The 19304-nt window shown below is 32.7% G+C and overlaps 1 protein-coding gene across 3 annotated transcripts in view; it reads right to left on the minus strand.

The window, feature by feature from the left end:
* Nucleotides 1-19304, minus strand: part of Mon2 (MON2 homolog, regulator of endosome-to-Golgi trafficking) — a 104583-nt gene that overhangs the window by 29470 nt on the left and 55809 nt on the right. For all 3 annotated transcript variants that reach the window (XM_027925798.2, XM_027925790.2, XM_071609706.1), the window contains 5 exons: nt 18395-18505; nt 16223-16398; nt 13906-14068; nt 11604-11897; nt 9441-9639 (listed from right to left, as the gene is read on the minus strand). In XM_027925798.2, coding sequence (XP_027781599.1) covers nt 9441-9639; nt 11604-11897; nt 13906-14068; nt 16223-16398; nt 18395-18505 — 943 coding nt within the window. The remainder of the gene's footprint in view (nt 1-9440; nt 9640-11603; nt 11898-13905; nt 14069-16222; nt 16399-18394; nt 18506-19304) is intronic.

Raw genomic sequence — 19304 nt, forward strand, 5'->3', positions numbered from 1 at the left:
AATCATCACATCCTATATCCCTCACGTCTATTGTCACCCTGTTTATCACTTGAAATTATAAACCTTTTGCAAACTTGCTATTTTTATTGTAGGTAATAACTGATCATATCATTTCTGTTTGTAGTGATAATTTTCATTATAGATATAAATAACTATTATAATTATAGAACAGAAACTATTTGATTTAATACTGCATATTGTTGTTATTATCTGTCTCCCCCTACAGTAAGGTACTGGAAATTTTCAGGGACACTAGAAGTCCACAGAGCTGACTGCCTCAGACCCATACTGTTAGATGGGTAGACACAGAAACAATATGAAAAAGCCAGGGAACAATTGCCCCAAAGAAGCCAATATATTCCAATAACCAAATCCATTGACACCACAGGGGAAAAAATGTCAGAGAAGGAGTTTAGGATGTACATAGTTAAACTGATCTGCAAAGTAAAGGACAGTACAAGGAGTAAAATCAGAGAAAATACAGGAAGTGAAGAATCACTTCAATAAAGAGAGATTCTGATAAAAAACAAACAGAAATCCTCAAAATGAAGAAATCAATAAGCCAAATTAAAAATTCAATTGAAAGCATTACCAAAGACTAAATCACTTGGAAGAGAAAGTTTCAGCCAATGATAACAAATATATTATCTTGAAAACAAAGTTGACCATGGAGAAAAGATGTTAAGAGACCATGAAGAGAACTTTCAATAAGTACAGGATAGTCTGAAAAGACCAAATTTAAGATTTATTGGGATAGATGAAGGCTTGGAGATAAATATGAAATAAATGCACATTCTTTTCAATGAAATAATATAAAAAAATTTCCCAAACCAAAAGAATGAAATAAAAAAGTTAAATATAGGAGGCAAACAGGACCCCAAATATACAAAATTATAACAGACCCACACCAAGGCACACTATTATGAAAATGCTTAATATATACAATAAGGATAGAATTTTAAAGGCTGCCAGAGAAAAACAATATGTAAAATTTAGAGAGAAACCAATCCAGATCTCAGCTGATCTCTCAACCCAGACCCATATATTTGGAGGTCTTGGAATAATATATACCAAGCTCTGAAAGAAAATGGATGCCAATCAAGAATACTATACCCAGCAAAATTAAGCTTCAGAATTGCTGATGAAATGAAAACCTTCCATGATAAACAAAAGTTAAAAGAATTTACAACCAGAAAGCCTGCACTACGGAACATTCTCAACAAAATATTCCATGAGGATGAAATGAAAAAAAAAAAAAAGTGAAAACCAGCAAAGGGAGGAAGTACACTAAAAAAACAGTGAATCGATGGAGAAACTAATTCAAATTAAAAACCAAAAAATAAATCAAAATGACAGGGAATAAAAATCATATCTCAGACGCTGGGGTTCTAACTCAGTGGTAGAGCACTTGCCTAGTATGTGTGGGGCACTGGGTTTGATCTTCAGCACCATATAAAAATAAATTTTAAAAAATTAAGGTATTGTGTCCATCGAAAACTAAAAAAAAAAAAACATATCTCAATAATAACATTGAATGTACATGGCCTAAACTCATCAATCAAAAGATATAGACTGGCAGAATGGATTAAAAAACAAGACTCCACAATATCCTGTCTCCAAGAGACTCACCTCATAGGTAAAGACATCCACAGACTGAAGGTAAAAGGATAGGAAAAAACATATCATTCTGATGGATCTCATAAACAAGCAGGGGTTTCTATCCTCATATCAGATAAAGTGGACTTCAAGCCAAAGTTATCAGAAGGGACAAAGAAGGACATTTCATACTACTTAAGAGAATCATACATCATTAATACATAACAATCAGAAATTTTTATGCCCCAAACATCGGAGCATCTACATACTTTCAAATAAACCCTTGTCAATTTCAAGAAGCAAATAGACCGCCACACAATAAAACTGGGTGACTTTAACACAACTTTGTCACCACTGGATAGACCCTCCAAACAAAAACTAAATAAAAAAGCTACAGAACTAAAAATACAATTAATATTTTAGACTTAACAGACACAGAGGATATTTTGTTCATCCAAGACTGAATACAATTTCTTCTCAGGAGCAAATGGTCCTTCTCTAAAACAGACCATATCATAGGCACAAAGCAACTCTTAGCAAATACAAAAAAATAGAAATAATACCTTGCATTTTATCACATCATAATGAACTGAAATGAGAAATCAGCGATAAAATAAAAAAATGGAAGCTACTCTAATACCTGGAGATTAAATACTATGCTACTGAATGATAAATAGATAGCAGAAGAAATCAGGGATGAAATTAAAAATTCTTAGATGTAAATGACAATATCAATACAACAAATCAAAATATCTAGGACACTATGAAGGCAGTGATAAGAGAAAAGTTCAATGTATTGAGCTCATTCATAATAGAAAGTTAACAAATAAATAACCTAACATTATATCTCAAAGCCCCAGAAAAAGAACAAATCAACACTCAAAGCAGTAGAAGTCAGGAAATAATTAAAATCAAAGCTGAAATCAATGAAATTGAAATAAAAGAAACAATCCAAAACAACTCACAAAACAAAAAGTTGGTTCTTTGAAAAAAATCAATAAAATTAATAAACCCTTAGACAAGCTAACAAAGAGAGAGAAAACTCAAATTACAAAAATTTGTGATGAAGAAGGAAATAATCAAAATGGACACTACTGAAATACAGATGATGATCAGAACCTGCTTTGAAAATTTATACCCTAATAAAATATATAATTTTGAAGACATGAACAAAGTTCTAAAGATATATGACCTACCCAAATTGAATCAGGGAGACACAGAAAATTTAAGCAGATCAATTTCAAGCAATGAAATTGAAAATGGCACCAAAACCCTACCAAGAAAGAAAAGCCCAGGACCAGAGGGATTCTCAGCCAAGTTCCACCAGACTTTCAAAGAAGAACAAACATCAAACCTCCTCAAATTATTCCATGAAATAGAAAAGCGGGGAGCCCTTTCAAACTCAAAAAAAGCTAGGTATCACCCTGATACCAAAACCAGATAAACACATCAAGAAAAGAAAATTTCAGACCAATATCCCTGATTAACGTAGGTGCAAAAATTCTTAATAAAAAACTGGCAAATTGCATACAAAAACATATTTAAAACATAGTATACCACAATCACATGTGGTTCATCCCCGGGATGCAATGTTGGTTCAGTGTATGGAAATCAATAAACATAATTCATCACATCAATAGACTTAACAAGAATCACATGATTATCTCAATAGATGTAAAAAAAATCATTTGATAAAATACAGCATTCATTCCTTTTCAAAACACTAGAAAAATTAGAGATAGCAGGAACATAACTCAACATTGTAAAATCTATATATGCAAAACCTAAGGCCAACATCATTCTAATTTGAGAAAAAGTGAAAACATTCCTTCTAAAAATTACAACAAGACAGGGAAGCCTTCTTTTACCACTTCTATTCAATATAGTCCTGGAAACTCTAGCCAGAGCAATTAGAAGAAAGAAATTAAAGGGATACAAATAGAAAAAGAAGAACTCAAACTAAAGCTATTTGCTGACAACATGATTCTGTATTTAAAAGATCTGAAAAACTCTACCAGAAAACTTCTAGAATTCATAAATGAATTCAGCAAAGAAGCAGGATATAAACTGAACACCTATAAATCAACTGAGTTCCTATATATCGGTAATGAATCAATTGAAAGAGAAATTAGGAAACTATCCCATTCACAATATCCTCAAAGAAAATAAAATATTTGGGAATCAGTCTAATAAAAGAGATGGAAGTCCTCTACAATGAAAACTACAGAACACTAAAGAAAGAAATTAAAAAAGACCTTAGAATATGAAAAGATATCCCATGTTCTTGGATAGGAAGAATTAATATTGTCAAAATGGCCATACTGCCAAAAGTGCATTACAGATTTAATGCAATTCCTATTAAGGTTCCAATGACGTTCTTCATAGAAATGAAAAAGCAGTCATGAAAATTCATTTGGAAAAATAAAAGGCCCAGAATAGTCAAAGCAATTCTCTGCAAGAAAAGTGAAGCAGGACGCATCACAATACCAGACCTTAAATTATATTACAGAGATACAGTACCAAAAATGACATGGTATTGGCACCAAAACAGACATGAAGATAAATGGCATAGCATAGAAAACACAGAGACAAACCCAAGTAATACAGTATCTCATACTAAGGCATTATACACATACATTGGAGAAAAGATATCTTCTTCAACAAAAGGTGCTGGGAAAACTGGAAATCCATATGTAATAAAATGAAGTTAGACCCCCTACTCTCATCCTGTACAAAATTCAACTGTAAGTGGATCAAGGATCTAGGCATTAGACCAGAGACCCTGCCCTACTAAAAGAAAAAGTAAGCCCAAATCTGTATCATGTCAGCTTAGGAACTGAATTCCTCAACAAGACTCCTAAAGCACAAGAAGTAAAAACAAGGATCAATAAATGGGATGGAATCAAACTAAAAAGCTTCTTCACAGCACAGGAAACAATCAAGAACATGAACAAAGAGCCCACAGAATGGGAGAAAAATCCTTGCCACTTGCACCTCAGATAGAGCATTCATCTCCAGGATATACAAAAAAACTCAAAAAACTTAACACCAAAAAAAAAAAAAAAAAAAAAAAATCAATAAATGGGCAAAGGAATATAACAGTTACTTCACAGAAGAAGAAATACAAATGGTCAACAAATATATGAAAAATGTTCAACATCTCTAGCAATTAGAGAAATACAAATTAAAACTACACTGAGATTTCATCTCACTACAGTCAGAATCAAGAATACAAGTAATAATAAATGTTGACAAGGATGTGGGGGAAAAGGTACACTCATACATTGCTGGTGGGAGTGCAAATTGGTGCAACCACTCTGGAAAGCAGTATGGAGGTCATTAGGCCCATTTATCCCATTCCGCGGCATATACCCAAAGGACTTACTATAGTGACACGGCCATATTAATGTCTACAGCAGCTCAGTTCACAATAGCTAAACTATGAAACCAACCTAGGTGCCCTGTAAAAGATAAATGGATAAAGAAAATGTGGTATATATAAACAATGGAATATTACTCAACCAATTATGGCATCTGCCAGTAAACGGATAGAACTAGAGGATACCATGCTAAGTGAAATAAGCCAATCCCCCAAAACTAAAAGCAAAATGTTCTCTTTGATTTGCCAATACTGACTCCTAATAAGGGGGAAGGAGGACTACAGTTCACCAGATTGGACAGGAGGTAATGGGGGGAAAGGATGGAGGATGGGAATGGGAAAGACAGTAGAATAAATTGGATATAACTTTCCTATGTTCATATATGAACATACCAGTGTAACACCACATCATGTACAACCACAAGAACGGGAAGTTATACTCCATGTATGTGTGATTGTATGATATGTCAAAATACATTCTACTGCTATGTACAACTAAAAAAAAAAGAGAGAGAGGGAGTGACTGGGTTAAATGACTGTGTGTGTGCGTGTGTGTGTGTGTGTGTACATAAATCATCCAAATATTTACTTTTTTTTTTAAAGAAATGTTTGAGGAAGCATTCAGTAAATAGGAATGCTGAAAGTATGAAATAATAGGTACTTTTCTGCCTACTTTAGACAGGATTAAGAATTAAGATAAAATTTATATGAAATAAAAAACAGATACTTAAGTAAAATATTAAAGTGTTTTGACAAATTGTATCTTAAAACTATTAAATAGCTTAATGAAATACTTCTGTGTTATCATCCCAGTTACAAAATAAGATCATTACATTTGCCAACTAGAGTGGAACCTAAACTCAGATTTAAAATGTTGCGCCATTTAGGCACAGATAATACTTTTCTGTTTAAATTTAAAGTGCAAAGAATATGATTTAATTTACATGTCACCAACTTTCCAACAATAATCGAGGGCAAAGTATATAAAAAAATTTTTAAAGGTTAATTTAGAGTAATAAGTCTAAGTTTATATGAATGGTACAAGAAAATTTCAAATGAAATAAATTATAAATAACTGAAACTTAGGAATATACTGCTGAGCATCAAAAGGAGACCTTGAGGCTATCAAAAAAGAAGTGAAGAGGAACAAGAAGAACTGTTGCTCAGAGAACAACAGAGAACTGAGAAGGAAAAGCTGAACTTTTCAACCCCCAGGTTGCTTATCTTCTTAGTCAAGGAGGTATCAATAAGAAGACTTGTTAGTCTTCTGATGTATCAAAAGCATCACCAGAAAATATTGACATGAGTTTTGTTCCCTTGGAACATTTGCTGTTATTAATATTTTTTAGAGACACAAACTACTCAATACCTAATTCAACCATAGCCAGCACATGGTAGTCACATACAACTAGGTTTTTTGGCTGCTTTTTATTATGGGATCCAAACATGAATAAAAAACCATCTGACTTCTTTGAAAAGAATTTCAGTGATATCTGATCCTCAAAATTACTAATATCCGTGATAAAAAGGGAAATATCACAACGGACACTACAGAAATACAGAAGATAATTATTTTGAAAAATTGTACTCTTATAAAATAGAAAATATTAAAGACACTGACAAATTTCTAGAGTCATATGACTTGCCCAAACTGAATCAAGATGATATACACAATTTAAAGAGATCAATTTCAAGCAATGAAATAGAAGATGCTACCAGAAGCCTATTGACCACAAAAAACCCAGGACTGGATGGATACACAACTGAGGTCTACAAGGCCTTTAAAGAAGAATAGCAGTACTCCTCAAATTATTTCATGAAATAGAAAAAGAGGGAATACTTCCAAATTCATTCTATGATACCAATATTTTTCTTTTTATATAGAACACCTCAAGTTTTTCAGTGCATGCATCTCTCTAAGTATTTGCATCACTGTTGCCTTTTCCTTTCCCCCTTTAATCACCATAGTGTTTTTAATATTTTACTGAGTTTTTGCTCTCTCTTCTCAAAGAATCTGTTGGCCCTTTGCATTTTGGGTCTTATAATTTGATCCAAGACATCTATGGCTGCCACAGCCCCAGGCTACTGAAATCACAGACAACATCTTATGAAATATAAAAGAAGTCCCTTTTCTATAAGACTAGATATAATTATATATTGTACATGCTTATGTCAAAAATGTAAACTATGCCAGAAAATAATAATAAAATTTCCTAGTCTTCACATTATAAGAAATTATGAAAGCCACATGAACTATGTTATATCTTCATTTTTAAAAAGCCTAAATCTATACTTATTGGTTCTTAGCTTTTACAATACAGTAAATATACTGGGCTGGGGATGTGGCTCAAGCGGTAACGTGCTCGCCTGGCATGCGTGGGGTGCTGGGTTCGATCCTCAGCACCACATAAAAATAAAATAAAAATATTGTGTCCACCGAAAACTAAAAAAATATTAAAAAATTCTCTCCCTCTCTCTCTAAAAAATATAGAGATGCTAGAAGTGATGGCTAATCAAGACAAAGCAAATACACAATATTTGTACATTTCACTATTTCTAAATTTCACAATGAAAAGAAAAAAAATAAGATTTAAAAAATATATTTGAAGCCCCAAAGTGCAAGATGGAACAGATACTATAAATTATTTGCTTCTGAAAAAAGAAGTGCTTATAAAGGATTTAAAAAATAACTTTGGGGGGCTGGGGATGTGGCTCAAGCAGTAGCGTGCTCGCCTGGCATGCGTGCGGCCCGGGTTCGATCCTCAGCACCACATACAAACAAAGATGTTGTGTCCGCCGAAAACTAAAAAATAAATATTAAAGTTCTCTCTCTCTCAAAAAAAAAAAAAAGCCTCCTGCTCCCCTTGATGGGCAGAATCACAGCCTCTGGGACAGGAGTTCTCTGTGCTTCTCCTTTAAATAAATAAATAAATAAATAACTTTGGGGCTGGGGTTGTGGCCCATTGGAAGAGCCCTTGCCTAGCATGTTTGAGGCACTGGGTTCGACCCACAGCACCATATAAAAATAAATAAATAAAGGTATTTTAAAAAATGACACCATGTTTAAAAGAAAAATAACTTTGGGAAGAGTAAGTATACTGTTTATCTTTTAACATAGGAGGTTAAAAAGTTAATCATAAAATAATAAATGAAATAAAATATATGTATATAACTGTACCTAAATACTAAAGGAAATAAAATAGTATGGTCACAACTATGTACAAAAGTATCTCTGTTCATTTTTCTCTACTACCTCCTGCATTTCTCAATCTCAGTATCACTGACATTTTTAGTTAAAAAATTTTTCTTGTGCAGGGTAACCTTGTGCATTATAGGCTATGTATCATTATCCCTTGCCCCTATCAGATGGCAGTAGCACCCATTTCTTCCCAGTTCTAATAACCAAAATTATTTCCAGAATTGCCAAATGTACTATGGAGCAAAAAATTGGTCTTGTCTGAGAACCACTGATCTGTATCACCAAAAGCTTCCTAACCAGACAAACAGTATCCCATCATCCTTCTTTGCTCCATTTCATTCTATACACATTATTCAAGGTAGTCTTTTTTGAACTACGCATATGTGCATGTCACTACACATCTGCTCATCGATTAAAACCTTGCAGTGGATTTTTTCCTTGTTTTTAGGATTTAGTCCTAACTTCTGAGCACATTTTACACAGTCTAGCCTCTCCCTACCTCTATAACCCCATTGGGAATCACACTTTTCTCTCTCTTCATTCCAAACCTTCAAACATGATAGGGTCATCACCATTCTCTCTCCTCAATTTTTCTCTTCCTATAAGCCTCTCTTCACTTCATGTCTCATTAACTCCTATTTAACCTTCAGATCTCGGGTAATATAGTGCTTTTTCAGGGAAATCTATCTAAATCTCACTGGCTAAGTCAAATACCTATTCTAAGTTCATAATGCACAACATTCCTTGGTAGCATCTATTATTATAGTGATTTTTGCATTGCCTGATATAGTTATGGTGCCTCCCTCATTCCCAGGACAGTGTGTATTTTGCTCATCATTATATTTCTAAAGACTAGCCCCTGGTAGATACATATTAAATATTTTCTTGGCCAGGCTCAGTAGCACCTGCCTATAATCCCAGAGACTCAAGAGGCTGAGGTAGGAGGATCATAAATTTGAAGTTAGCCATGGTAACTTAATGAAACCCTGTGTCAAATATAAAAGGTAAAAGGCTTGGGATGTAGCCCAGTGGTAGAGTATCCTTGGGTTTAATTCCCAGAACCAAGAAAAAAATTTTTTTTCTCAATGAAATGAATGAAAATGTGCATGTGTACACACATAAACACAAAGACCGCAAATTAAGATTGATTGTGCTTGGGTGGTAGTATCTATGAGTTCTAAAAGAATCTTCTATATATTCCAAATTGCCTTTAATATAAATTACTAGTATAACCATAAAAGAAAATAAAAAAATATATATATACACCTAATGGTTGCAGTAAATATCTTCTGGTATTGAAAATTCTTGCTACTCCAGCCAATGTTAATACCCATGTCTCAGCCCACTGCTTCTCTGCTGTATCTCTTGAATGATGAATGAGAATATTGCCACCTCCAGATTCAATCTTTTCTTTGTCTGCAGTTGTAGAAGACTCTCGAACTCGGTCCAGTAGATGAAAGAGAACCTAAATATTTATAAAAATGTCATACAAAAATATTGATACTTAAGTAACAGTGTAGAAAACCAGAAGCTGTATAAAAAATATTTATACCTTACAGTCTTATTCTTTTTTTTTTTTTTTTGGTGGTATTGGGGGGTGAACCCAGAGCCTCCTGTATGCGAGGCAAGCACTGTACCAACTGAGCTATATCCCCAGCCCTCTGACAGTCTTATTAATCCCCATATTAGATGAAACTGACCAATTAAAGTAACCATATATTTTCAAGTCATATTTAAGGTCATGAAATATAAAACATTAAAATAAACTAAACAGAACATCATGTAAGACTTGTTATCAATGGGACATCCATGGAGATAATGTTAAAACAACAAAAACAACAAAGGTTAAGGAGAAGGTTCCAGGCAAAAAATATATTTATGGAAGATATCCAAATTGAGGTTACAACTGAAGCTCTAGGACTAGCTAAGGGTGCTAGAAAGAAAAAAAAGAAAGAAAGAAATCAACAAGCAAGAATTAATTATAATTTGGGGAATATTTGCACTTAGGAATAAGCACAATGAAAAACAAAATTAAAAATAAATAGAGAAATATATACATGCTGTGAAACAAAAGATAAAGAAAGAAAATTTCAAGAAGATAATAACATTAAATGCTAACAAAAAATAAATAGGACTAGCACTGGGTATAGGCCAAAGGACTTGGGAAACAGAAGACCATCTATAGTCTATGAATGATTTCTGTGGTTCTCAAAGTATGGTTTTGGAACCAGCAGCATCAGCGTCACCCAGAAGCTTAACTGAAATGTGAATTTTCCTGAATTTTCCACTCCAGGCCAAAAAATCTGAAATAATGGAGGTCAATTCTAGGGTGGAGCTAGAAACCTTAAACAAATCCGCTAAATGACTCTATCGCACTCTAATGTTTAAGAGACCTTACCCTGAAGTAGAATAATTTGGAAATCAAATTACAAGGAACAAGGGAATGGGGAAGTGAGGAAGAAAAAAATCATTGCAACTTAGGCAACAAAAATATTAAAAATGAAGCTACTTAGCTGGGACTATCTGATTGGGAGGATGAGGCGGAAGGTTTACAAGTTTGAGACCAGCATGGATAATTTAGTAAAACTCCCTGAAAACAAAACCTAAAAAGGGCTGGGAATAGCACTCAGAGAGGTAGAATGTATCTGGGGAGGAAAAAAAGAAGCAGAAGCTATTTAAAAGCAAAACAAGAATTAGAAAAAATGTTCATTAAAAAAAAAAGAGGGACTTTGGGCTAAGGTTGTAGTTTAGTGGTAGAACACTTCCCTAGCAGGTGTGAGGCACTGGATTTGATCCTCAGTACCACAGAAAAATAAATAAATAAATAAAACTAAGGTTAAAAAAAGAAAAGAGGGACTTAAGCATGTTTGGGATCTGAGGAGGAGCCAAGAGACAGAGGTGAAACAGAAGACAGAAGCAAACAGGGCTTTTACCATTAACATAAAATTTTTACTTTTCAGTTAAATTATTTTTAACTTTAATTTTTAATTATTTTTAATAAATAAAAATTTAAACAATAAGGATGGAAAGATGGTTTTAATTCTTTTTAACTAAAGAAAATATATTATTAATTTTTAAGAAAATATTTTGGGGTCTATTATAAGGTTTCAACTCTATTATAAGGTATTGTTGGTTTCACAAATCCTTGTTTTACCTTTTGGAAAACAAAGGAGTGAAAAAAAAGAAAAGCACAGATAGAACATGAGACAAAAAATAAGAGATGAACAACAGAAATGGAACTTTTAATATTTAACTTTTTCTGTGGGAGGTATAATTTTAAAATATGACATTTTTTTTTGTCTTGTCAAATATACAAATGCATGGAAACTCTTTAAAAAATAAAAAGAAACAAGTTTAACTGAAAAAAACAAATACACTATAAAAGCATGTCTCAACTAAAAGCTGAAAGCCCAAGCTACTTTATAGTACCTTCCAAATAACGGTGTGCCAGGTTGAATGCTGTAATAAAGTTCCATGTGCACCAATTGTAGAAAACAGAGTCTGCCCTGCACTCTTTCTGACAGCAGGACGGGGGTCCACACACAATTCACCCAATTTTGCATAAAGACATAACCATAAGCAATCAAATGGTGGCGCAGGGTGGAACGGCCGATTTAAAATCACTCCTTTCTCTTCTGCCTGCTTTTGCTGTGCTGCCTCTTCTTTATTTAATTCTTTTTCAATAATTTCTCCTCTTTGGAAAAAATAATCTGAAATATTCCACTAAGGAAAAAAGCAGAAAAATATCACTTTATTCACAGATTTTGTTTTAAACACATAAGTTAATAAGTAATGTGGTTGTTTCACTTTTCATAGTAAAACATTTAAAAAATTACTTCATAAATCTCCTTTCTCATAGAATAAATTCAATGGAAACATCTTTACTTCCTCTATCATGTTTCGGATTCCAGGAGAACAATCCATCTTCTCTAGCACTATCCTGCTCCCCTGACCTTTTTTTTTTTAAATGTTTTTTTTTAAAAGTTTTTTTTTAAACTTTTTTTTTTTTTTTTTTTTTGTGAAAAAGTTAAAGTACATGCAGAAAACAAGGAGAATATAAGGTACTTCAATGTATTAATATACACCTTGATAAAACAATTGCTAAAACATAACCAATAATACCATTACTATCATAGTTAAATTACTAACAATGCCTTAATATCATTACACAATAACTGTATAGTCTTCCTTCCCTCCCTCCCTCCCTCCCTCCCTTCCTTCCTTCCTTCCTTCCTTCCTCTCTCTCTTCCTTTACTTGCAGTACTGGGGATTGAACCCAGTGGTACTCTACCAATGAACTACATCCCTAAACCTTTTTGGTTTGTTGGGACAGGTCTCCCTAAATTGCAGACGCTGGCTTCAAACTTGCAATCCTTCTTCAGCCTCCCAAGTAGTTGGGATTATAAGTATATGACACCATGCCCAGTTTTTATTTATAATTTACATACAAAAAAAGAACAATTACTATCTTCAAGCATGCCTATAACTTTATTCTCAACCAAAATATAATAAGAGAATTAATGATAATTTATGCCATTGATAAAAATGTAGGGGATCCAATACTGTAAACATAAATGTAAAATAAAAGACGTGACACCTGCAGTAAATAACAATGAACTAACCAACCACTTGTGGGAAGCAATTTTATATATAACATGCTTTTTTTTTTTACATAATTATATTTTTAATATTTTTTTAGTTGTAGTTGGACACAATACTTTTATTTTATTTATTTTTATGTGGTGCTGAAGACGGAACCCAGCACTTCACACATGCTAGGCAAACATTCTACCGCTGAGCCACAATCCCAGCCCCACATAATTATATTTTTAAGAGTAAACTACTAACTTATCTAGCTTGTGAGGGAATTATTTATTTATCTATTTATTTGAGGTACCAGGGACTGAACTCAGGAATGCCCAGCCACTGAGCCACATCCCCAACCTGTTTTTTATTTTCAATTTTGAGACAGGGCTTCACTAAGTTGCTGAGGGCTTTGAACTCACTATCCTCCTGTCTTAGCCTCTTGAGCCACTGGGATTACAGCATGTGCCACCTTGCCTGGCTTGTGAGGGAAATTTAAGTTCAACTTTATAAACCGTCTGCATTATAATATGTATTTTTAAAACTCTAAACAATTGTCTTAAATATATAGCTCCTTTCATGTTGACTTCATATAATGTTGACAATATCCTAACTTAGATTTTATTATTTCTTTTTTCAAAATGTGTAAAATGAGGCTCAGAGGTCTATAACTCAAGAATAAGAGTCAAATATAATTCATATTTTATATATATCCCCCAGAGCCCAGGGTCTTCTCCTATGATTTCTTGTCTCCTAGACAGGACTATGTAAATGGTACAGAATTCTATTGAAGCTTTACTTACAAATGAATAGTCCAAGAAAATGTTATTAAAGTATATTTAAAATCAGTAAACTTTCACATTAAAATTAACTAATGGTTTTCCTTATGTATATATAATTTGTTTACTACATCATCTCACAACAAACCTTATAAAAGTCAATCTTCAATATATCAAAAGTTCTCCAAATATTCTGCTATTATGAATTATTTCTTATGTTATTTAATTCTTCATGGAAGATATATTTGATATTCCAGTCATTCAAATAATTTTCTTAGAGCCAAAACCATACTTGTTTGGCATTCACTTCCAAATGTATAACAGTAATTTCTAAGTTATACTATCGTAAGAAAGGCAATGATACTTACCAATAAACCTATTGAAGTTAAACTAATATTTAATTCTTGGTTATGAAGTCCAAAGCTACCTGCAACATCTACAACTATCTGTAAGCAAGTACAAGGCATTGTTGGTAGAAAATCTGTCACAACTAATTGAAGACACTGGAATGCGGTTCGTATCAAGGATTCTCTGAAAACACAAAAGAAATGTATATTGATGCATTTAAAAGAAATGTGTAAAAGCATATACCTTACAATAATTTGAACAAGCAAAATTTTATTTTACAATTTTAACAAGAAAACCCTCCCTAATATAGATCATATAGTACTTCAATATTTATAAGTGTAAAAATGATATACTTTCTTTAAAATATACAACTAATAATAAAGAACCTCAGAGATAGTAAGAAATAAAATTAGCAGATTAAGAAAAAGGATATGAAAATGAGTATTAGCAATGTATTATTTCTATTTGTACTTTACATCAAGTAACCAAAAGAAAATTTGGACAATGAATAAGAATGGTAAATTGGCATAGCTACTTTTCTCTCCATTGTATCCCCAATATCTTACACAATGCCGTGCACATGTTAATAACCATAATTTGCTCAATAAACGAAAATATGTTCTTCATTCTTTTATAAATATTCAATTATCTTCTTTAAATCTTCAAAGGAATATAAAATTCTATGAATGTAAACTGCAAGAAGAGTGAATTTTGAATTTCAAATAAAAAAAATAAAAAGAATTTGGTTTTGAAGAAAAATTCTGATGGTAAATAATGAAAAGGATGGTTATAATAACTACCTTTTATTAGTATGTCATGTACTTTTTAAACATTTTCCACATATTAATTCATTTCACTTTTATAATGTCCTATTATATACACTGAGAAAAATAACTTCAACTTGATCTAAGCTGATCTCCCTTTGCCTCTTTTATTTGGGGGGAGGGAGGTGTAGTACTTGGGATTAAGCCCAGAAGCACACTAACACTGAACTGCATCCCCAGCCCTTTTTATTTTTTATTTTGATAGGGTCTCACTTAGTTGTACAGGCTGGTCTGGAACCTATTACCCTCTGCCTTAGTCTTCCTAGTTGCTGGGGTTACAGGTGTGCACCATTATGCCTAATTACCTCAATATTTTATAGCATTTAAGAAAATTTACTGGGCTGGGGTTATGGTTCAGTGGTAGAGCACTCGCCTAGCATGTGCAAGGCCCTGTGTTCGATCCTCAACATCACATAAAAATAAATCAACAAAATTAAGGTATCGTGTCTAACCAAAAAAATAAATATTTAAAAAAAAAGAAAATTTACTACTATGAACGTTTAAGAACATTTAGTTTTTCTTAATATTTTCAAGTATCTCAATCAGCTAAAACTCCTATACTTATTATAAAATAAGATACTATGAGTCCTATTGCAGAATTATATACAAATATATCTATCCAGTGTCTGCTAAATCTCTCCACTGGAGTTCTACCCTAAATTAAATAAGATCATACATCGACTTCAAATTTGCTCTTCTTTCTGTATTCCCTATATAGTTAATGATACCATCATCCACTAACCTAATTGCCTAAGTCAGAAATTTGAGAATCATGCCTGATTTTCATGCCTCCATATACCTAGAGTTAATTGGTTAAATAACTCAAATCTATCTCCTCTTATTCTTAGAGAGCATTTGTAGACTTTCTTGTTTCCCACCTTAACCTCTTGCTGCTGTCATGGTGGTATCTATGACATCTGCATCTTTTTATAATTTTTGCTTTGTCCCCTTCCACCTAGAGCCTTAATAATTTCATGGCATAACAAATTACTTACTTCCTTGGATTCTATTTTAAAGCCCGAGCTATTTATCTGTATACTCAGAATAACTAGTAAGCACAATATCTGAAATACACAGAATAAGTGTTTAATAAATAAATGCAAGTTATTTTAAAGCAATTTCTTAGATTTCCTCATACACACAGTGAAGTCACACTCCTAAAGGTTATTTTGTATCTTATCAAATATTTGTTTTAACAAATCCAAATCTTATAAAAAGTCTAATCTTTGGGTGTATTATAAAAATTTTTAAATTGGTTTGTTTATCTTATTGTAAATAAGAACCTTGTATTCTAATATAAAGGTCAAACAGCAATATTCCCATCCTTTTAAAACAATGGTAATAATACCTAAAAATTCCCTATAGCCACTTGGGGGTAGTTTAAGAAAAACTATTATGGGTCTTGGATTTATACAGAAAGGACATGCATAAAAAATTACTATACTGCATGATTTTTAGGATGGATTCCCCTTCTACTTGTATTATTTTGGGGATATTAATTTCAAAAACTTACCCTTGATCATTTCTGATTGCTCCCATGACTCCAAGAACCAATGGCCAACCAGGTCCTAGACTGTCTCCCTGACTCTGCAGAATCTGCAACACACATTCTAATTGCTTCAGTCGTATATCTGGATGGTTAATATTGGACATCTCCTTTAATGGATTCAATAAAAGCAATTGCAGTCTCTGAAAAGCAGACAAGAAACTCATTAGGAAGAGAAATTTAAAAAGAGAGGAATTCTTTGTTGTTCCCTTTTTCTTATCTTTATTTATTTTTTCTTTTCTTTTAAGACAACATCTGACTTGTTGCCCAGGCTGGTCTTGAACTTCTGGGATCAATTGATACTTCCACCTTAGCCTCCTGAGTGTTGGATCTATATAGGCATGCACCACAGCACCCAGCTTGTTGCTTTCACTGCTTGTTAAATTCACCATCACTCTAGACTACCAAGGTAAGCAGAATTTTTTTCTACTAAAATAAACATTGAATATGACTTCTCTAACAGTATTCATTAGAGATTTGTCATTTATATTTTTAATGAGGAAAAAAAGCCAAGTTTTTAAGATGTTATATTTCAAGATAAAAGGGTAGGTATCTTACTTTGAAAGATAATAAATATAGAACCATATAAAAATCAATTTCATTAAAGAACATATATCTCTAGCAGTATTTGAAGAGTAGAAAACAATTACCAATTACTAAAATCACCTTTAATATTCTTTATTATTATACTACTACATGTATTCAAATTTAAAATTCCTAAGTGTGATGGAATAAAAGGAATAAAATGTTTAGAAAATGAATAAGTATGGCAAATTCTAACAAAGATGACATAAAACCATGAAATTTGTTGCAGAGTAAACAAGAGCACTTGACTCTATCCTCTTCAGTATCTGAAAGCACTTGCTTCATTTTTTTTTTTCATGTTTTTCTTTTCTTTAAGAGTTCTTTATTTGGTTACTGACTGAACAAATAATTTATTAAGCTCTAACTATACATCAAGTATTAAGGTGAACATTGAAAATACTGGAGAAGTTACACAACTATTTTTTTAAAAAAATTCAAAATGTAGAAAAATATATAAAATCACTAACATGTAAGATGTAAAAGAATATGTATCTTTTCTGTCTTGTTGACTACTCTGTTCCAAGAGCTACGCTGAATAATTACATGTTGAGTAAATTTGTAGAACTGGAATACAATAGATGTGGGGGCAATGAGAATATTTATTAAATGCTTCATTCCTACTCAGTCCTGAAGCAGTAAAACTTTGGTGGACTTTTAAAAACTGTTGCTATGGTTCAGACGTGGTATCCCCCAAAAGCACATGTGTGAGACAACGCAAGAAGGTTTGAAGAAGTGATTGGGTTGTACGTCAATTTAATCAGTTAATTAATCCCTGATGGGATTAACCGGGTGGAAACTGGAGGCAGGTGGGATGTTGCTGGAGGAAGTGCTTCATTGGGGATATGGCTTTGGGGTATATATTTGTATATGACAATAGGAGACCTCTTTCTCTGTTTCCTGATCACCATGTGAACTGCTCCCCTTTACCACACACTCTGCCATGATGTTCAGCTTCACCTCAAGCCCCAAGAAATGGAGCCTGCTGTCTATGTATGGAGACCTCTGAAACTGTGAGCCCCTGAATAACCTTTCCTCCTCTACAATTGTGCTGGTCAGGCCTTTAGTCACAGCAGCAAAAAAGCTGACTGAAACAACTGTGTAAGATATATGTGAATGATAAAGAGTATCAAAATGATGAATATTTTAAATATACTCTAAAAGTAAAAAATAACTTAAAATTTTAAAAATGAAAATCTATTTTATTGTGCATATTTCTTCTGCCATTTGTTTTCTCTCCATGTAGTATAGCAAAAGGAAAAAGTCAGAGATGTAAGGACCAAAAAGGTCAAAGCTCTAAAATGAAGCCTTAGCACTTCATGAAGAGTAAAACCTGTAAACTAGAAGACCAATCTATGTAATTTATTAACTTAATTCAGTGTCATTCATGAAGTGTTTAAAATTTTTTCATGAAGACCAAGAATCTCTTACCTTTAATAAGACATCAATAGCCTAAATATAAAATAAAACATTTCTAAAAACCCTCTATTAGAATATTATCTACTTGAAAAACTACATATAGAAAAGGATAATTTCATATTAAGTATTCTTTTTTACCTGGTTCTGTGAAAGTGGAGGCTCATGGTTAAATGTTAATCCTGCTTTAATAAGTGAAGTTAAAGCTTCTGCTCCCCATTCTCTCATTCGAGAGTTTGGATGCTGGCAGACCTGAAGGTACATATGTTGAAAAATCAAATATTTAATTTGTGTACATAACTATGAATCAGTTGAGCAAAGAAAAATTAAAATATTACATTTTCTTTTCATCTTTTAAAAATTACATCAAGTAAGGATTGGAAGAAAACTTACATCAAAAATGTCAGTAAGCTTACCTTCTGAATGAGGGCAAGAGGAAGCAACAAAGAGAAGACAAAAGAAAAAAGCTGAAACTAAAACAAGTCACAGAAAAGAAAGGATTTCATAATAGTAAAGGACACATCATCAGAGCAAACAAAAGCGGCAAGCTGAAATACTAAGGTTTTCTTTCTTTTTTTCTTTTCAGTGCTGGAGATTATACCCAGGTCCCTGCAAGTTCTCTAATACTGAACTACATCTCTAATCCCAATGCTAAGTTCTTAATTAAGTTCACAATCAAAGACTGTGATACATTTTAAAAATTTTATCTGTTCCCATTTGATGAGATGATCCAATCATGAAGAAATCAGCTCATATCCTTTACTTATTCTTAAAAATAATTCTGAAAAAATAAAGAGAAAACCTTCTGTATGTCAGTTTTTCTAATAATAACTTTCTCAGGTTTCTAAAATAATATCAAATGACCTCGATAACACAAACCTGAATTGTATATAGACACATGTACTAACACAAGAAGCTGGCTATTAAGCAGCAACTAATTATTAAGAGTACCCTCAAACTGAATGCAAGATAATGTAAATTCGATAAAATCCCCTGGCACTATCTATGGTTAAAAATACCAAATAGATTTTCCCCTAATAGGTTATCTCAT

This window comes from Marmota flaviventris, chromosome 3, assembly GCF_047511675.1.
Source record: "Marmota flaviventris isolate mMarFla1 chromosome 3, mMarFla1.hap1, whole genome shotgun sequence".
NCBI classification, from domain to species: domain Eukaryota; kingdom Metazoa; phylum Chordata; class Mammalia; order Rodentia; family Sciuridae; genus Marmota; species Marmota flaviventris.